Source organism: Manacus vitellinus, unplaced genomic scaffold (assembly GCF_001715985.3).
Source record: "Manacus vitellinus isolate BGI_N305 unplaced genomic scaffold, ASM171598v3 scaffold_5_pilon, whole genome shotgun sequence".
In the NCBI taxonomy this organism is placed as follows: domain Eukaryota; kingdom Metazoa; phylum Chordata; class Aves; order Passeriformes; family Pipridae; genus Manacus; species Manacus vitellinus.
Window position 1 is genome coordinate 43,008,687 of NW_021940682.1, and position 21,005 is coordinate 43,029,691.

A 21,005-nucleotide genomic window follows, 5' to 3' on the forward strand; every position below is an offset into this window, starting at 1 on the left:
AGCTCTCACTAGGCTGAGAAACCATTTCTTCTCTTCGATCCTGCAGATCAAAAAGCCCCAAAACCTCACTAGTTAATGACTTTTTAAAAGCTTTTAAGGCAAGTTTTCACAAACATATAACTAAGACATTTGCTTTGACTCTGTAATAGTTTATGAAAGTGTTGTGGTTGAATACATCTCCTGTGATTTCCTTTGTTTATTCCGTGGGCCGATTTCTGCCCCATAGGAAGACACAGTGTGCTAATGGTGGCCAGAGTGGCCTCAGGTGGCCACCCTATTGCAAACTCCATTACACCAGGGATGAACAAACATCCCTCCAGTAAAGCCTTTCACCAGCCTGGCCCCAAATTCTCTTTCATGGAGAAATCACCAACCAGTGCTCAAACTCCCGAGTCCTTCAGTATCCAGGGCACAACTGTGACCTGCCCAAGATCCTTCAGAAGATGTTTGAGCAAGCTCAGCCCATGCAGTTGCTGGTGGTAAGAGCTGCCCCATTTTTGTGTCTTGCTGTATTCCTGATGACAAGTAGTCTGGAGGAGCGTTACATGGTGGTTGAAAGAGTCCTGGCACAAGTACGTCCTTCCAGAGCTGCATCAGTTTATGCACAGACAACTCTGCAGCAACACTGTCTTGCTGAAATGGAAAGTAAATGCTGCAGTGTTTCTAGTAATTATTCAGCAACTTCTGTGTGATGAACAACAAAGGCAAAACAGGTGTAAAAGTAGCAAAGACCTCAGATGCCTTCCCTACACAGACCAGGGAGGGCAAAAGGTTGTGGTCCTCAGCATCAGCAGCCTGTGCATTCATTATGTCCGGGAGATCCAGCCAGCACTCTTCGGCGCTTTGCAAGTGTGAATATCCACCACTTCTAGGCAGTCCTGGCAGCGCACAGCACAACACCAGTGGAACTTGCACTCGCATTTGGTCATTCTGCTGACGCGGGACGTGTCGTAGCCTCTCCCGCAGCACATCACCTCACAGCTGTCCATGCCACGGGAGGTTTGGTTACACACCCGACCAGCTGTCCCAAGGGACCCTACAGAGGGAACACAGTAAATGTCAGGAGGCGGATTTTAAGGAAGGACAGAAAGCATATGAAAATAGGTACAAGAGACATAATTCACAATTTATTTGATCCTTCAGCATCACATTACCCAGGATTCAACATCAAGACAGAGAAATACCTATAATAAGGTGAAATTGCTCTCAATTGTCCCCTAGAATTCAGGTCTGGAGATGAGGAGTAAAGTGGACCAAATACTTCAAGGCTCTGCCTGATTCTCTTGATATCATCATGCTTTGCTTCATCTTTCCCTAGCACCTTCTTCCTCTCCAGAGAGCAGACACCCTCCTCGAGGCAGCTGTGCAGCCTCCTCCTGCTCCCTGTGCCCAGCCTCCCAGGGCTGTGTGAAACAGGGTGCCCAAGAGGAGCATCCCTGTGGTGCTCAGGATCTCATTGGCTTTGGTGAGGAGCTCTGGGTGGGCAAGGGAGGGCTGGGAAAGAGAAGACCACAAAATTTGGTGACTGCAAGGGGCCGAAGTAATTGTGCTGCCAGTGATTAAAGTCTTGCAGAAGTGACTGCAGAAGCACCACTCTGTCCACCCATGGTTCCCATGTCCACCAGTTCAGGGTGCAGCTGAAGAATGGCTGCTCTGTGTGCCTCTCATCTCTGTGGGGTAACACCAAGGGTTGTCCTCTTCTTTCGTGAGAGAGATTAGAAGAAACTAAATTATAGCCTGCTGTAGACAGAAGAAGGGGTAAGAAGCAAACCACACCTCATCATGTTCTTGAAACTCTCAGGAGTGGCTGAAATGCCTCTGCCCATCTCCATGTGCACAAAACGGCTCTGTAAGACATCTTAGCCTGAATAGTGACTGTACCACATAGGGGCTGCTGCTTATCTAAAACAAACTGATCTTAAGGTACATTTTAGGATCAATACCACAGTTGTTGACAGATTATTACTATCAATCTGAAAATTCATGAAAATTCATTGCTTCACCTAATTTCTTATGTATTGTTATTATAAATCCAATTCAAGTATATTCATGAAATTAACATTCTTCTGAAATTTTCTGTAGCACTAATTACACCTCCATTCTTTTCTTCTTGGCCAAAATGATATTTCCTAAATAATGGCTGGGATAATTAAATTAATTGGAAACATTTTACAAAGTGTATTCACAGGTGGACACCAAACATGAGCAATTTACCTTCTTAAACAAGAAAAATATATGCAGACATTAATTCAAATTTGCATAAATTAGGATAGCAAGCCAATCAATTAATAAAACTTAAACTGTAATTAATCTGCAATTGTTAAAAATCTAAGGTGCATAAATTCTAATTTTCTTTATTTCCCCCTTATGGTGTACTTATGGTTGTATATACTGACACTACTGTCTCAAAGCAGTGCATAACATACACTGTCCCTCCCCTTCACTGTCCCTCCATCCCCTGCTGCTCCCAGCACCAGGGAGACTTCATGTTATTTCAGGGCTGTCCCCAAGCCACTGATATAATGAGGGGTCTCAGGGACTGGAGCACAGTCACCTCAGACTGCAGGACTGATACATGATTCAGCCTCTCAGGCATAGGGGTGGAAATTTTGCTCTTTTTGCATCTAAGTCAGGACAGGCTTCAGCTGCTGTCCCGGAGAAGTGTTTCAGTCCCTAGAACACATCTCAGCCTTCTCTTCCATAGTCTAGATGCCTGTATTTATTTAAATATTTAAATATTCATTAGGTTGAAATATACACCTGGAAAGCTTCAATATCAAATGGCTGGTTCAGGTCTGCTGCAGGCAGAACAGGAGGGTGTTGTGTGGCCACCTGCCCCCAGAATCAGCAGGTACCCACAGCTGCCCCAGTTGCCCACCCCAGGAGCCACTCACTGGCTGCTGCCAAGGGCTGAGGCACCGGCCCTGGCTCAGGGGTCCAGAGCCACAAAGGTGCTGCTGCGCTGCCCAAGTGGCCTCAGCTGAGGCACAGGGTAATTTCCAGCTCCACAGTTCTTACTTGGAGATGTATGGGGAAATCACACAGCAGTGAAGAAGAACCCAAGCAGAATGCACCCGCTGCTTTCAACAGAAGTTTTGCCACCAGCTTCAAAATCAAAATTATTTCAGCTGCTAACAGTCAGAAGCTGCTAACATCTGATGTTGCCCACAACAAAACATCAACATTTACTACACCACTAGGACAGGAGACTAAATGATCCACAGACTGTGACAAAATTGAAAACAGGCTAATATAAAGGCTTAGTTTCCAGGCAAAATTAACATTTTTTTTAAAGTTCAAACAGCATCTTCAGCATCTCTGTGGCTTCTCTAGCAAGAAAGAAAATGAGCAATAGTCAGCAGCAAGGAGCCAAACAAGTTATTTGCGCGTCTTCATTACCCTGGGTAATGAAGACTACAGAAGACACTGCACAAAATAAGGCAGAGTTTTCTGATCTTTGCCTGCTACCTGTGATACACCTCCTCAGCTCTTAAGAGGCAGAAGTATGTTCTAACTTGTAAAAGGTTTTCATGCAATCTCTTTGTTTTCATTTCAAGTATTGGAATTGCCATGTCTACACACATTATGTTGGCAAAACATCCACAGCTTTTAATACTGCTGACTTTACGGCCTGTACATCAAACCCTTTCTTCTTGGTTTGCATAGCTGTTTTCTTAAGCAAACATATGCTAAGTTGAAAAATAATTTTCCCCATTCTTAAAGCTCTAAAATGTATTTATTCCTTTATAATGTGATCTTTTCCCTTCTACCTCTATTGATTAAAAATCTGATGTCAAGAAATAACATTAATTATTTGACTTCCACCTAAAAAAAAAGCAAAAACAGTGAAATTCCTGGCAATAGTTTCCTCACTAGTGTTTTGGGGGAAAAAATTAAAGGAAATATTCAGAGAAAAGTATCTCTGAAGCTACTGGAACCTATGTACAACACCCAGTATAGAAGGGCTGGAAAGAACAGGCAGCACACATTGGAGGCAGCCTTGTCTGGAGAGGCTGGGATTTCCAAGGCCAGCAATGAAGAGACAGCAATGCGTTGACAGAAACAGCTTATCCAGATTCAGTTTTGAGGAAATATGTGTCTCATTCTAGTTTCTATAGCCACTGAGAGCCTTCATAACCTCTCAGCTCCCAGAGGCTCTCGGGGTGATGGCACTGCTCCCTTGCCAGACAGTGCTTGGAGGGGAGCTGCCCTAGTGGAAGTCATCACAAGCTCCACTATAAGCCCGCACAGGGCTGGAACACCCAACATGTTTGCAGTGCTCAGGCTGTGAGATACAGGCCAACAAGTTGCACTGGGACTGCCTGTATGCAGCCAACCTCAGCGAGAAGTTTTTGACATAGATCAGGATTGGTTTCCCTCCATGGGTTACATACCTCAAGCACTAACACATCTTGCACAACACCAGGACTCACAGGCTACACTTTAAATTCCAGGCTACACTCTGGACTTGGCCTCATTCACATCAAAAATGCAGCAAATGGCTTACATGGGGCAGCAAGAGAATAAATTAACACAAAAACAATCCTGGGAAGGACCCAAAGCAGGTCACCCTGGCCATGTGATTTGTCACCCAACACACAACTCCAGAGGGCTGCCTGTAGCATTGCACATGCCTCTCCACAGTGCTTTCCACCAGGAGACCAGATGTGGAGGGTCGTCAAACCCAGCTGCAGTACCCTGTCTGCCTGTTGGGGACAGAGGAGGTGGACACCACAGTCCAGGTATGCGACCCCAGCCCCAAGCATAGGTAGAGGCAGTGACACTGGTGTTGACAGTACTCAAACTGGGACCATGTGAGTGTTGGGAGAAACCTAGGGATGACTTGAAGCACATGGATTTGCAACAGGTCCTGAAGGACTGCTGCAGCAGTTTGAGATTATCTGCACATAAATATGCCCTGCCTCTGCTCCACCACCACCTCCACATGGCTGAAGCCTCACTGCTACCAGAACAGATGTGAACAATCAACATAAGCTCACCAACCCCATCCTGCCTTTGCCCACCACCTCCACCTTGATGCCCACACCTGGGGACACAACCTCTCTGCTCATACACATTATGTCAACACGCTTTAGTTGAGCTCAGCTTGCTCTACACGCTTTGGTGGGGGTCTCCCTGTAGAAGGAATTTTCACTCAAATACTGCATAGATTTTTTTGATTACTCTGTACAAATGATTAATAAATCAGTTCTAAAACATTTTCTGTGGCAGGCAGATGTTACACTGCTTTAATAGTGTCCATGATCAACAGGCTCTAAGAAAGGCTTGGCCAGCAGGCTACAGCTGCTCATATGCTTTTTTCTAAAGCAGTCTCTGCTTGTCCACCATTATGTTCCAAATAAACTGGCAACAGCTTTCAATCAACCTAGCCTGCATGGGTGGGCAAATAGCAACCTTTTAAAACTTAAAATACTTCAAATAGAGGCTTATAAAAGCAGACAAGCAAGAGGGAGTTTTAGAGCATTTCATAGGGGAAGTAATGCATTCAGGGTAAGGTAGTATGTGTGACAGCGGGACTGCCACTTGTGCAACTTTCGCTTTAGTTCTTGTCACAGCTCTATCATTCTTAACAGGTCTTTCCCTGGGCAGTCCTGGGTATGCTGGTACTGGGTTTGGAGGCTGGAAATTTATGATAATATAAGGAAGAGTGGCAAAATTTCTATGTTTGTGGCAAGATTTTTCAAAGCTCTCTGGGATGTCCTACCTCTGTTTCTATCAACTTTTGAGTACAAAATTGTGAGCAAAAATTATTTCAGCAGAGTTATGTGAGCATAGTTAAATGAATTCTGAACACTTGTGAAAATCTTCCTTTGGTCCTTCCTGAAATCTTAATGTGAGGAAAAACGTGGTCACGTTATTATATTCTCTTTCTATTGAACTGCTATTAGTGATTTCCACATACTATGTCTCTCCTGAAGTCAATTACTCCCCTTTTCCTTCTAGAAAAAAAAACCCAAACAAACCATATTTTTCATACTGTAGGGGTGTTCCATGTATGTATGTCCAGCTACCCAGCTCAGAGTGCCAGACCCAGGGGGGTGTATTCAGCCTCAGCACTCTCTGTGACTGCCCACCAACAGAGAGAAGAACCAGGGCTAAAAGCTCCAGTGGCAGAAGAGAAGGTGTCTGCTTTTTTCTGGGTAGGCTGCTGATGGTAGAATCCCTGAGCACCTTTAAGTCACTGGTTCTTAAAGTTTCCTCTGGGAATCCTTCATTCAGTCCCAATACTAACCAACCTCCAGTATACTTTTTTTCCTGAAGCACTAAATCATTCTCCAGGGAATACAAGTGAAAGGCAGAACTATATTCAAGGACATACTAAAATGCAGCGGTACTAGATTAGCTGATGCTGAGATGCTCCCTACCTATTTCCAAACTCAGACTTCCATAATCTCATTTCATTTGCAGCCATTTAACAGGGCTGACACTCTGGAGTGCTCAACAGGGCAAATATAAAAAAGGAAAAAATGTTATTCAGCTGCCAAAATCATCTCTCTCAAAGCCAAATCAAGTTTTGTTTCCTTTACTCCACACAAGCAACAGGGCACTCCACATCCCATCAAAAGTTTTCTGCAGTTTGCTAAAAATATTCTCTTCCAAACAGCCACATTCCCTAAATTCTGGGCAGTAAAGAAATGCTGCCTCAACTGCAGCCTTATCTTGAGCTAGGCCAAAGCACATGTCAGACTTTGCCATCTCTGGGCAGGCTTGTCAGCGTCTGGCAAATGCACGTAATACATTGCAGTGAAAGATGCTTGCTCTCCTCCACGATAACAAGACTGACAGATGAGATTAGGTTTAATACAAGGAGATTATTAAATTGCTTTTTGACATAGAATTGGGTTGTGTACAGGTTCTTCTTCCAGGAGAAAAGAAATCACGGGTTTTATAATGGACGAGGCAACCTCAAGAAATAAATGTTTTGAAAAAATCCTAGTCTGCAAACTTAGTCTCTGCACAATGCCACAATATGCCTATTTATTCACTTGGGTTGAAGTATTAGACTTCACAATGTCAGCCACTATTCAAGGAAGAATATGTTCTTATGCAGGTAATAAACATCACCTGCCAAAACCATAAATAACATCGAAAATTACATTGACTACTCAACTAACCAGAAACACTGTACAATGTAAGCATACTGGATGAAATCCTGGGTTCATTGAAGTCAATAGTACATGACCAGGAATTCACATATTGTTCTTATTTAGGTACAGTTGTTCTGCAATGTTTATTCCAAGCAAACTTGGATTGTAAATATGTAGCAGTGCCAAGAAGAGTTGAGCTGCACTGCTATCCAGATACTTACAGATATGCCATATGGGGTGCAATCTGGCCTGTTATACAACCTATTAATTAGTTCCACAACATCTCTCATGCATTACTCAGTCTGGTTCTCTTTTCCCAGTTTCTGGTTTTCTAGTTGCTATTTTTTAATTGCCACATCAGGAAATACTATACATGGGTCAAGAACTGTTAGCAGGATTCCTGGTGCTTGGCAATTCCTTGAATCCTGGAACACTGCTAAGTGTGTCTCTATCGACCCTCTGAAAGCAGGAAAATTCAGCGTTAATAGCAGCCCTGAAACTTTATTTCATCCCACTGGGGCTGGCACAACTCTTCAGAGAATGCAATGGTTGCCATGAACAGAGCCAACACTGTCTCGTACAGAGGAATAAACCGCTGTGTTGCTCAACATTGTGTCCAACCAACCTCTGTTCTTTCACCCACCTGCACATCCTCCAGCTGCCTCACTCTGTGTTACCCACAGCTGCCCTGGCTGGTGCAAGCATAGTTGGGTTAGCACCAAGGGGCTGACCTGCCACATGGGGAGAGATGTGTCTAGGGCCAGGGGAGCCACAGTCACAGTGAGCGGCGGGGAACGTGCAGATAAAGGAGGGCACTGCAGCAGTAGCATAACGACGTGGAAGAGAAGCAATGCAACAGGAGGTGGTATCACAGGGACATCACGGGACTTGGGGCAGCTCTGGAGTGAGCTGTGTGACACAAGGTGTATGCAGTTCTGCACAGTATGGACATGCCTCCAGAGCATAACTCAAACTGAAAGTGGCCGAAAGCTGCTTTTGCCTTACAGCGTCTCCAGGGCTCCATAGCATCTGGCAGAAACTGCTGAATCATATTAGAATCTAAAGACATGGAGAAACTATTGTTCTTGTATAGAGCTGTCCTTCCAAAACATCTTCCTGCCTTTTTCCAGCTGGTTACATGCATGGATTTATATGCACACGCACACACACTCTCAATAATAATGATAATTTTTGACCTTTGAATTACAAATGTCTGAAATAAAACCATTCATGTGTAATGATAGAGGCTTACCTACATCCCTGTCCCTGATACAGTAGTCTGGAGAGCTTTCAAAGTATACCAGGTCATTCTTAGTTGGCTTCTTAAATTTCTTATTAGCCACAGTGAAACCCGTGCCATCTTGATTCATGACCACCTGAATTGCTCCATTGTATTTCTTCCACAGGTAATCTCCTGTTTTCCTAAAGTCTGCCATGGCCAGCCAACAGGTCCTTAGAGTGCACGATCCGCTCACACCGTGACATTTGCACTCCTGTTTCAAAAACCGCTTCACGGCCTGTTTAGAAATGCAGTAAATATACACAGGTAAAACAAACTATAATTGATTGCTTCTCAGCCCTTTCCCATCCATCCTGTAATGCCAGGCCTGCGATGAGTCTCCATGTCATGGTCTGTAGTGACACCCACTGGCAGCATCAAGCACCAACTCACATGGTTGATCTGCTCTGGTTGCTTGACTCAACCTTACACACAATCCTCCAGCTGGTGGGCTTACCTTCCCACTCATCCCGAGGATCGAGATGGTCCTTAGCACTAGGACACACATAGACTGGGCAGGAGGAAACGATCCGGGAAACAGACAGAATCATTCATCCCCTTGGGAGGTGAAGGCACTCCCTTTCCCCATCGTTCCAGCTGCAGCGTCGCTATGCTGACCCTGTCTGGTTCATCTTCACAAAGTTGCCTTTTGCCTTGAACAGTGTTTCAAACATTGTCCAGGAATCCATAGGCATCTCATATTTAAACAATTTTACTGAGGCTGTACAAAACATCGATCCTGGGCTAGGCATCAGATCTATGCAAAATTCTAAAATACAGTATCCTTAAAAGGCTTATAAACCTTTTAACAAACATTTTGGAATAAGGCCTTCATTAGCTTGCACTGGAGAAATCACCTTCATCATTAATTTAATGTCTTGATAGCATTAAAGCCACATCAGCTTCATCGCAGATGTTTAGGTTACCTGTATGATGTTGGAGAACAACAGATGGGTTCATAGGCAATAAATAATTTATTTCTAATTCTGAAGATATGGATATTTGATGTATAAATATTATGCCTTAAGGGTTCATGAAATATGAACATTTTAGCGTTTGTACAAGAGGGATGGCACCATGGGAGGAAGGTAAGAGAGAGGAAAGTTCTATGATTAGAAGTGAGATTGATGGACAGTGGAGCAGCATTTCTCAGTCAAGCACTTAGTAATAAAGAGAGAATGTATTATAAAACCAAAGTACTTTCAATTTTCTTTCCAACTTTTAAATGATATGACTACTTCAAAGAAGTCACTGGCATTCCCACAGCCCCACTTCATTGCCAATGGTACTATCACAAATCTGGGATTTAAGCAGATACTTGGTTTTAATTATCTGAGCACAACTCAGTTTAACTACTTGTATGTTTAAAACAACTTGCTGGAAGGGTTGGACTTGATGATCTCAGAGGTCCCTTCCAACCCGGCTGATTGCATGATTCTATGCTTCTAAAAGTGGAAGAAGCATACAGGAATGCAGGTCTCTTTTTTTGTCCATGATGTTCCTACACTGATACACATCATGTTATGTTCTATGCTTCATATGGAAATATTATAAATATTTATTCTACTTATTATTTAATTAATACAATTGGAATAGTCTAGTTTTAAATGAAACTTACTGACAACGCTTTAGGGGGCAAGAAAAAGCTGAGGGTACAGATGGTTTTACCCAGGTCCAAATGCCAGGCTTATGGGCAGCTGAGGTGGTGAGATCCCTGCAAAGCTAAACCTACACTATTGCACTTGGGACACAAAACAGCATCCCTGTCCATAAGGCAGGTCCTAGGGAATATGAGAACGTGTTTATTATTTTTAATTGAATATATTTTTTAAAATCTCTTGATCTCTTACTAAAAATCTACCTGCTTACCAGGACTTTGTTAGTATTTGGCAGCGGTATTTTTTAAAACTTACTAAGATGCTCAATTATTACAGAAAGTAGTTCCCATCATGGAACTTACTCACCCCTAAAAATTCTTTGCTTCTTTTGTAGACTGCAGTCTCTTTTGGACAGTAACATAAACACAGCCACAGTACTGCATGTGCATATCATTGACCTGAATAACCTCATCTGTCTATATTACATATTAATTACACCTGCTGGCAATAAACAGGCGGAGGAAAGATGATGAAGGACAAATATTTATCAGGAAAATCATCTACTTGCAGTACCATTCATTAGAATTGGATCATTTCTTTTAATAAAATAATTTTACAGATTATATAAAGGGAACTTTTTAACACAAAAAGATCAGAATATGATCAATTTACTTCCTACTGAAGATACCTTAAGGAAAACCAAAGGTAAGAAACAAGAAGTCTCTACAAATCATTTCAGAAGTGCTTGGTCTAGCACATTAAAACATTTTTTGGTATTACTTCAGATTTTATAGAAGCAGTAAATTTTGAACACGTTTCAAATAATGAAACAACGTATTCCAGTATCTATTCTTACTATTTATAGCTACCATCACAAAGTGTTAGTGCACAAATTCCTCAGCCCTTGCACCAGTAGTGGGTAATACACCTGGCAACTACTCCTTCTATTCACCTTCAGTGTAAAAGTAAAGACTTTTTGTTGAAATTCAGGAGTGGTATTCTCATACAGTGTTTAGAAAAGGGGTTTGTTTACTGCAGGTCATGGCCCAAAGCCAAAACCTTTTGGAGGGACATGTAGTTTGGATTTTTATTCTTAAAAAGTAAAGCAATTACCGTTTCTCTCTGCTCACTTTATGATTAGGTTTACCATACACATAAAGGGACAGACATGATGGTTTTTTTCTTTAGTGTTATTTTGAATTTGCTCTTTAAAGTCAAGTCTGTTCTTCAGTGTGGTCTTCAGGAATTTCTATTCTGTATTAACCAAAATTAAAACTCTGCCTTATATAAGAATTAAGCTCAAAATGAAACATGCATTCAAACTTATCCTGCAATGACTTGGACTCCTGCTTAACTTCCCACATAAGGAGCCACTGAACTGACTCCGACTATTAATCAGTTGAATTCAGTCTGTTTGAAGATCTCTGCCACACACTGAACCTCCAAGGGAGATAGAAATAGCAGCTCAGGCTCCTGCTCATCCCATATTTCTTCCTAACTACTCAGACCAGACAGCAAGAGCTAACCATTACCCGCCCCAGACACGGGAGAGTTCTCCAAGAACATCTCTAGGCATCTATCTGTTGGATGGACACCCACCTTCCTTCCAGCTCTGTTGTTGTGAAGGTTCATCAGTGCCCTTGCATCTTTTCCTTTCCGTTCTTTGGCATCCACAAAGGCTCTGGCAAATTTAATGCCATACTCAATATTATCGCTGCAGCCACCCCAGTCAAAATGGCCCTTGCTGTCCTTGGCAGAGCCTTTCTTCTTGGGATCGCAGGAGCAAGATTTCATCTCCCCTTGGCTACATGCCCTGGTGATGGCAAAAACAACTCCAGCGGAGGAGATGGCATGCACAAAAGCAGATTCACGACTACCTGAAACAAAAAAAGTCACTTTAAAAATCATTGGTGCAGCTAGTCTGAGTAGCTGTCCAGAGAGTTAGCCTGGACTTTTTTGCAGAGCAAAAGATAAAATTAAGCTGAAAACACACAAATACACATTCCCTGGAGCCAGAATTAGTCATGGCTTAAACTAGGACTCCTCCCTGGTAAAAGCTCATCAATATAGTGTTAGAGTTGGAAAATATTAAACATTTGCTTCTAATATTGATTAATATACTTCCATGGATCAGTTGTTCTGTACAGATACGTGAATAGGACAGCTGCTATTCCTATCATGTTTCACCAATTTAGAAAAATATATGAAGGGCTATTTGAGAGATAAGTTCAAGAAATTATTAAGCAGGGACACTAAAACAACATGTACATTGCAAAATACTGCAAGTAACTCTTGAAACTAGATTTTCCTCTCCCAAAGCATTCGGAATAGACTTTCTTGCTTAAAAGGTGGTAGGGAGAAAACTTGGGTGTTATTTCCTGAAAAAAAGCTAAAATTAGGTTTTCTGCCTAGAACCAAGCCCATAACCATAATTGACGCAAACAAGTTCCATTAAATCAATGGCACATGCTTGTGTCATTGAGGCAGGATTTGGCCTGGCAGCTGTGACTTCTTCATGCCAGCTGCTCTGGCAGCTTTCCCTTCTCCTAACCAAGATACTTTATTATACCAAAGAAATTTCTAGATTATGCCTCCTCATAGGCTATTAGGCACATATTTCAATGTAATAATTGGTTTTAAGATATAGTACTTTACAATACAGAGTTCTATTATACTGGCACAAATCTATTTATGGTAATGGAATATTTTCCTACTTTCTGAGTTTTCTAGTGTAGAAAGAGAAGCAGATTTTTGTGCAGTATCTAAGACCACTAGCAGTGAGAAAGACCTGTTTGAAGGACTTGTAAGCCTTAAATAATATTAGCACAGTAAAGTAGGACCCCAAAGACAAATGTTATCTGTTTTTTTTATTGTAGAGGCAGCATTACACCATATAACTTATTATTTAGTATTTCGATTCCAGTAGCATCTAAATGTTTCAAACAGGAATGGGCCCTGAGCTTCCCTGTACTGTGCAAACCTTCAGCAAATGGCAACTAAAAGTTTTCAAAAGGACTGGACAAACCATGCCTTCCCTACACTGCCTTCAAAATCAGGCAGAAGATACTACGGCTTTTTACAAATCATGCTCCTTTGAAGACTTATTTCTGAGACAGGTTGTTCAGAGACATCAAAACTTTGTAAAGTGTTAGTTAAAAAATAAATGTAATTAATTCGAGTGTTAATTAAACACTTGATGTCATTGGAAGAGAAATGTTTCATTTGAGTTTACTGAAATAATCCAAACCATTTAATTATATTAAAGCACTATCAAGCTACATTTCCATGGCAATCATAGCCTGATCAGGCTCAGTGTAGAGCTCAGAAGCCTGATGTGCTGTCATTCTCTCACATAAGCCAACAGTGAAAATTTCCCTTTAGGAAAAACTGCATTTTTACTTCTTTTATTAAGTAGCCTCATCAGAATTAGGCCATGTTCTGCCAAACATATTTTCCTGAATAACAGACAAACCTCACAGAAAACTTCAGCCTATGGGTGAGGTTACTGGTTACTCACAAATAATTGCTAAGGGAACACGAAGCTGGTTACAGGAACCAACTGCTCACCAGCAGCAGAATCTGGCACCGAATGCTCTGTGGATGAAATCCCACTGCTTGGACCAGCATGCCCAGTGTCTCCCATCCTCCTCTCTATCCCCACCAGTGGGGCAATGGTCCCCCGGGGACTTTCCTCTTCCCCTTCTTGCAGGCACCATGCTGCTCACAGCCTGGAGAGGCTGTCTTGAATGGTGCTGGGGACATCCCAGGGACTCAAGTGCCAGTTCAGGGTGTGCACCACTGGCTGTGCACCACAGCTGGGTGTGGCATTTGGTGAAAAAAGCCACAGTTTCTGAGAATCTCAGCATATTTATCACTCAGGTAAGGACATTCTGTCACAGTAACAGATCTCAGTCATTTCTTTGAGTCAAAAGGACCACATAAGAGGTTTGAAGACTCACTAGTCTTCAAACTAGTGCTGATGCCTCCGCCCAACATTTAGATGACACCACCACCCTGCTTAACCATCCTAAGGGGCTTGAGGTCTGCACAAGCCTGGCTCACCCCCATCAGATGTGTGTCCCCTGCTTCTCTCTCCCCCGAGCTTGACCTGGGGGACTGGCTGTCGCAGCCCCTGCAGAGGTCAGGGAGCCTGGAGGGTTGTGCTGCCCCGGCATGGTCGCAGATCCCAGCCTCGCAAGCAGCACAGCCCTGGGGGGATTGTACCCTGCTGCTGTGCTTTCCAGGCAAAATGCTCCAGCGGGAACCGGCGTGCAGGAGTTGTCGTCTGCCATCCCAACGCACCGGGCTCCTGTTCACACATGAGCTGCCCCTTTCAGCCCGCCCCACCCCGAATACGGATATCCCGAGATTGGGCTGTGATGGAAAATTCTCTGTCCTGCTTCATTATTCAGTCGCCTCGGTTTCCCCATAGCCCTTAATTTGTGGGTCCATTATGCACCAAAAAAAAGTTGGGAACTGCATAGCCATCCCTTAACGTGTAAAAGCCCTCCACCCCCTTGTCTTTCTTATTTGATACACGTTTTTAAGCAATGCAGCACTTCGCATCATCATATATGCCGCTCTTTCGAGACCCTAGAATAACTTTGCATTTCCCCTTCCCTTCCTCCTGAAGTGTAAAACGAAGCTTCATTCTTGCTAAGAACAAGGATAACAGGGGGATGGCCACCTCCTCCCGTTGTTCCTCACCACTGCCCGGGCGGTGCCAGCCCACAAGACCCCTGGTACCCCTGTGTGGAACCCTTGTACCCTCACGCCGACCCTCTAAACCCCCGTTTACTCTCAGTCCGTAGGCGCGGGGGCTCCGCGCCCCGCCTGGGCCCGCGGGAAGCCCCTCCCGGCCTCCGGCCCCGGGACTCACTGCGCAGCAGGACTCGGCCGAGGAGGCGCTGCCCCCGCTCCAGGGCGTTGCAGTCCCAGCGGTGCCGGCGGAACTGGTGCTGGCACTCGGCGTTCCAAGAGCCGCCACGCAGCGGCCGATGAGAGCAATGGCCCGGGGTGCCGCCGCACAGCGCCCGCTGCCGTCTCACACAGCCCCGCACGTTGGTTTCGCTACATACTCGCGACCGAAGGCCACGGCGCCCATAGGTACGTGCTGAGGGAAGGGGCCAGGCAGTCGGCGGGGGCCCGCGGCGACCCCCGGGCACCGACTCCAGGGGAAGGAGGGTCCTCAGAGCCCTGGAACCTTCCTCAGGTGGGTCCAGAGCTACAGCTACCTCTGCCTTTTTGGTGGAAATCCTTTACCATTAGTCACCGATGCTGTGCTTTTTAATAACGTGAAGCATTCAGGAGAACCCCAAGCCCCGCTATTGCAGCTCCGTGCAGTACTCAAAAAAAAAAAAAAAAAAAAACTTTGACAAAAATTAAATTACATCATCTGTATCCAGATGGTCTCTATTAGTCCTGAAACGTTTCGAAAAGTACCTTTCATAAAACCCAAACTTCTGTAGGTGTCTTTTGAAGGGATCAAACAGAAGAAAATGTCCTTTTCTTGTATTTTCATTATTTTATACGACCATAAAATCGTTAAAGCCGTGACTTCCAAAAATATATATATATGTGGCAGTTAGAAGACACCATGACAAAAAGCCATCGCAATAAATAACATTTATACGGCTAAGGACACAGATAGTCATTTTATTGAAACATACTCAGTCTGATAAATCAGGCTTTGATCCCGTGTCAGCTGGTGTCAAGGTTAAATGTGTTCCCTAGGTTTACAAGAAGGGTTTAACTCCTCTCCTATACCAAGACTTTTCAGGCTGGCCTTGGTTGGGGTCCCCAGTTTGAGGAGCAGCGTGTGTTTTCATTCAAACCCGTTTTGCAGCAAGCTACCGACATCAACTATCACTTCAAGCTCTCAGCCCTGTGCCCTCGCAGTTTAGTGAGGGGAAACTGTGCAGGAGGGAGGGGCTGGGGAGGGCGAGGAAGAAAGAAAAAATAAATTAATAATAAAAAAATAGCGCTGCTGTAGCCAATTCCCAGCGCCGCCGGGGCGCGGAGGGCCGGCTGCCAGGAGCAGTGCTTCACCCGCGCCCCTCGGGCGTGTTCCCCGCCCGCCTCCCTGCCTTCCTCCCGCTCCCTCGGCGGCCCCGCAGCCCGGGCGGTGCCCGCTGCCCCCCCGGGTCCCCCTGCACCCGCAGCCCTGTCGAAAGCCCCGCGCAGCCCCCGCTGCTGCGCTGTGCTTATGCGGAGGAGGAGGCCGGGGTACGGGGACGGGGTGTGGAAGCTGATGCCGGGACCGTCTAATCCCGCTCTCTTTAAGGCTGGACTTTCTGGACCGGAGCAGCTGGCAGCAGCGAGCTGAGAGCCTGAGAGGGAGAGGCTCCTCCCTCCCCCCCCCCCCCCCCCCCCCAGTTCACAATTAATCCGACCCCACCTTCCCCAAGAGCAAATAAAAATTCCTGGAATTGCACAACTTACCACCATGAAGAGCTGACTGGTGGGGTCGCCCAGATCAAGACCAAAGGAAGAGACCACCAGATCCCAGGGAGAAAGTTCATGTTAGAAACGCTTCGGTCCACATCAGGTCAGTCGCGGGGGATAGAAGAAATCCCATGGAGCAACAATTATGAGCAGGGGCAAATGCACCTCGAAGGCTAGTTCTTTCCCGTGGGTCAAGCGCCTTCGCATCCCCACGCGCTGCCCCTGGCCTTACTGATCCCCGCCCGGGGTACGGGGGATGCCGGTCCGTGCATCGCTCTGGATTCCTCTCGGTTCGCCCTGCACCAAATCCTTCAGGACACGGAGTTCAGCCCCGCTCTCATCCTTCATCTTTGCCCCGATCCAGCTCTTCCCTGCAGTCACGGCAAAACTGAGGGGCTGGTGTGGGCTGCTCTCGGACTGGGTGGGTTCTGCTTTGGTTGGTGTTTTTTTTTCCTCTGAAAGTCTGATGGATGAAATGATGTCAAGAGACACTGGGGGAAGAGGAGGAGGTAACACCTCTGATTAGGCAAGGAATCCCGAGGAGCCAGTTGCTTTCCAATAACATTAAGAGCAGACAGTGAGTTCAAACCCGTCAGCAGATGCTACACGACCTGCTGCCGAGCCGCCGGCGGTCCCGGCCGGCTGGTACAGACCGGCAGCGCTTGGCACCTCTCGGGGTTCGGCACGACGGCACTTCGGGCTCGTTACGAGCGCTTGTGAACATCGAGCAAGGAACGGAACCGCGAAGCGATGCGAGGGGAGAAGCGGAAAAGCAGAGCAGCCCCGGTGCGGGGTGTGACACCGCCCGGCCGCCTCCCCTCACCCCGGGCCCCGCACAGCCGGGCCGGCTCCTCCACGGGCACCGGCTCCGCCCCGGGCCTCCCTGCCTACTCTCGCACCGCGGGGACCCCCCAGCCCGTGGGCTCCGACGGGGGGACGGGCTGCGCGCCCCATCGCGGCGCCTGAAGCCCGGGACGAGGGCACCTGCTGTCGCCGCAGCGCTTCCCCGCTCCGAGCGGCCACCCACCGCCCGGGAGCGGGACGAGGCGACGGGGCTGGAACTAAACTCAACAAGGGATTTAAGAACTTTTTCACCTCGTGTCATCTCTGTAAGGCAAATACAGGGCAACAAATATTCCAGACAACGAACTATCATTACCAAGCTGGAGATGCTTCAGTTCTGAGACAGCCCTCGTTGGCTGAAACAAAGACAAACGCCGAAGGTTGCTAAGAGAGTTGGGGACTACACAGCTCTAGTTCCTAAAAGAGGAGTTCAGTTATCAACTCCAAGTGAAAATCCCAGAAAAGCAAGCTAGGAAGCATCCTTTGCGAGCTGTTCTTCACGCAGCATATTACAGCCACGGCTGCGTGCAAAGGAGACATCAGTCTGCTCTGTTCCTTGGTACAACTTCTCGAGATCAGACACAGAACTAGATGCAAGCACATTCCCTTTCAGAAAGAAAAAGGCAGAATTATATCAACTTTCGAGGTGGTAACATTCACCCACTTATCAATTTAAAGAAATACCCCAAAACCCAAACAACCCCCAGAAATCAACACCCAACACCCACCTACACACAATGTCAAAAGCTGCAAAGACTTCGAAGTAAGAGCAATTGAAGCTTGGAGCACGTTAATGCTTCTCCAGCAGTAGTACTTGCCCAGAGGCAACCACAGCTCCTACTAAGTCCTAAAAGCAACAGATGGGCACTCTATCTATTTGATAAAGTATTACCAGTGTATAAACACATTCCAATTTTTAGCTGCTGGCCAACTTATTTCTTAGGTTTATGATATACCTTGGATCAATTACCAGGGCACAGAAACGCCAGTGAGAGGACAGCAAATTCCAGCAGTATTTTAGATCCCTGCAAGCAGAGGCTACAGTCCTCACTGCTACCAGCCGTCTCAGGCTTGCAGTAAAAAGGTGACCTATTAGAATTTCTGAGATACCCTTCTGTACTAACTGGAGATCCTTTACCTGTAACAACTGCACCAGCAACTCATCAATGATGTCCTTTTCTTCTCCATAACCCATCTACCACATCTGCATTCCAGCTTTATTGCTGTTCAGATTCCTTCTCCAAGCTCTATTTTGTGCTGGTCCTACACAAATTCACCTTGGATCCATTATTTTTATCAACCACTCTTTCATTATACACGGCAGAACAGGCAAGGTTGGAAGGAGGACTGGGGAACCATATTTGGTTTTCATGGCCAGATTTAGGTAGTAGGGACATTACAGGGGTGGTTTCTGTGAGAAAATGCCAGAAGCTTCCCATAGGTCTGACAGAGCCAATGCCAGCCGGCTCTAAGACAGACCTACCACTGGCCAAGGCCAAGCCTATCAGTGATGGTGGCAACACCTCTGGGATAATTATTTAGTAATGGGGAAAAAACCTCTATGTAACAGCAATTGCAGCCAAACAGAGAGTTAGACTATGTGAGAGGAATAGCTGTGCAGACACCCAGGCCAGTGAAAAACAAGGGGGAGGAGGTGGTCCAGCTGTCGGAGCAGAGATTCCCATGCAGACCATGGTGCAGACGATGGTGAGGCAGCTGTGCCCCCGCAGCCCACAAAGGTCTGTGGTGGAGCAGAGATACACCTGCAGCCCATGGAGGACCCCACACCAGGGCAGGTGGATACCTGAAGAATGTTGTGACCCAATGAGAAGTCCACGCTGGAGCAGGCTCATGGCAGGACTTGTGACCCTGTGGGAGACCCACACTGAAAGTCTGTTCCTGAAGGATTGCGCCCCATGTGAGGGAACCAGGCTGGAGCAGCTTGTGAAGAACTGCAGCCTGTGAGAAGGGCTCATGTTGAAGAAGTTCGTGGAAGACTGTCTCGTGAGGGTTTGCTGGTTCCTGACACCCCTCGAGAGGCTGCTGGCCTCCCCTGCTGCAAGCACAGACTGGATCTAGAAAGCTGTGCCTTCAACAAGTATTATGTGCACGCAGTTTCTCATCCAGTTAAGAAATCATGCCATACAGGAGCAACACAGGTGACAGGAGAGTAGCCAGAACACTGAAAGCCCAATTCTCTGCATACCTTATGAAATCAAGCTGAGATTTTTCAATACAATAGTGAAAATAATGTAGCTAAACCTGTATTTCTACATTCGAATAAAGACTGTTTTCAGGAAAGCTGAAGGCATGGAAGGCTCATCTGAGAAAAATTAGTAAGAAAAAACCCTACTAAACTCTTAAGTAGAATACATCTTCCCATATATATCACTGCCAGTAGCACAGCTTAAAAGAACTGAAAATCCTTACCCAGAGGGATCCCTGGTAAGTCCCACTTCCAGGGACTATGGCTCTATATTATATGAAACCACCATCTGAATCGGGATACAAATTTGAAGTAATTTAACTGCTATTAAATCTGTTAAGGATACACATCACATTATTAATTTATGTCAGTAATACCCCTTTTCATATCTCACTGCTTATCAATTCAGAGCCCCATTACCTGGAAATTCCTGTTTCTAGAATAGGGAAATATAAGTTTTCATATATACACTTCCATCATGCCTCCAGAAAAAAGAAATGACAGTACATGCCTTTAAAGGCAGAAGCCTGCAGTTATGATACCTGTTAGACCTTCATGGTTTCTTATTGGTACATGAAGATCCAAAGCAACATTTGTAGTACTTTACTATTAACACAGCAGCTTTATTTGGGAAAGACAACCTGTAGCTTTTGCAGAACTGCTGGAACAGAGAAGGCAAATGTAAGCAAACACCTATTCACACTTATGAGCAAGGGACAGCTTTGGGGAACACCTGAAGTGGTTCAAAGATGACAAGACGAAAAATAATAAACTGCACATTTTTAGTCTTGTCCTCAACAAAGCACTTGGATGAAATAAAAGAAGAAAAACCAAACACGTGCTTAAGTAAATGGAGAATGTGGTTAAAAAAAAAAAATCACTCTTTCTCAATTTAAGAATTACACATACCCCAAACTACTCTTTATTACTTGCAATTGGTAGCCAACAGGAATAGCTGGGCAATGCCTTTTGACAGACTATGTACTCCACAAGTCAAATTTAAAGAACGGGGCAAATCCCAAAGCATAGGAAGAGAGACACAACACACACAAATCGCAGAGTGTCTTGGACAGGAAAATTAGAAAAAAAAAATTCTTTAGGTTCTTTCAGATCTTCACAGGATGACCCAAGGCCCTCATTTTACATAACAGTTTAAAGATTCAGAAAAGACCATTGTATAAATAGTCATCCGTATCAAGACAAGTTAGGTATCCAATGGCATTGCAAGTAGGAACCTCGCTGCATCTTCATCCTAGGTATCCACAGGATTTGGCCCCAGGTCCAATTCACTCAATCCTCCACACCTCAATTTGCACTTCTGTAAGAGGAGAACAATACCAGCAGGGCTGCGCATCTTACTTGCTTAATACATGCAAAGCTCTTTAGCATTCTCCTCCAATCCCCTCATAGATGTGCAAATCATTGTATTCTCACTGTTCTGGGATAATGACTTCAATTTGATGATTTACAGAAGGAGGTGTCTCAGCAGGGGCATTTTCATCTGAAGGCTCCCTCAGTGCTGGTGG

The 21,005-nt window shown here is 45.2% G+C and overlaps 1 protein-coding gene across 1 annotated transcript; it reads right to left on the minus strand.

Annotated features, from left to right (window-relative positions):
• Positions 1 to 754: 754 nt before the first annotated feature.
• WNT2 (Wnt family member 2) lies at positions 755 to 16,507 on the minus strand. Its single transcript, XM_029963534.1, has 5 exons — positions 16,425 to 16,507; positions 14,866 to 15,092; positions 11,586 to 11,863; positions 8,362 to 8,626; positions 755 to 1,036 (listed from the first exon to the last, which is right to left on the minus strand). The coding sequence occupies exons 1-5, from the start codon at positions 16,505 to 16,507 to the stop codon at positions 807 to 809; spliced, it is 1,083 nt and encodes a 360-aa protein (XP_029819394.1). The 3' UTR covers positions 755 to 806.
• Positions 16,508 to 21,005: the final 4,498 nt, after the last annotated feature.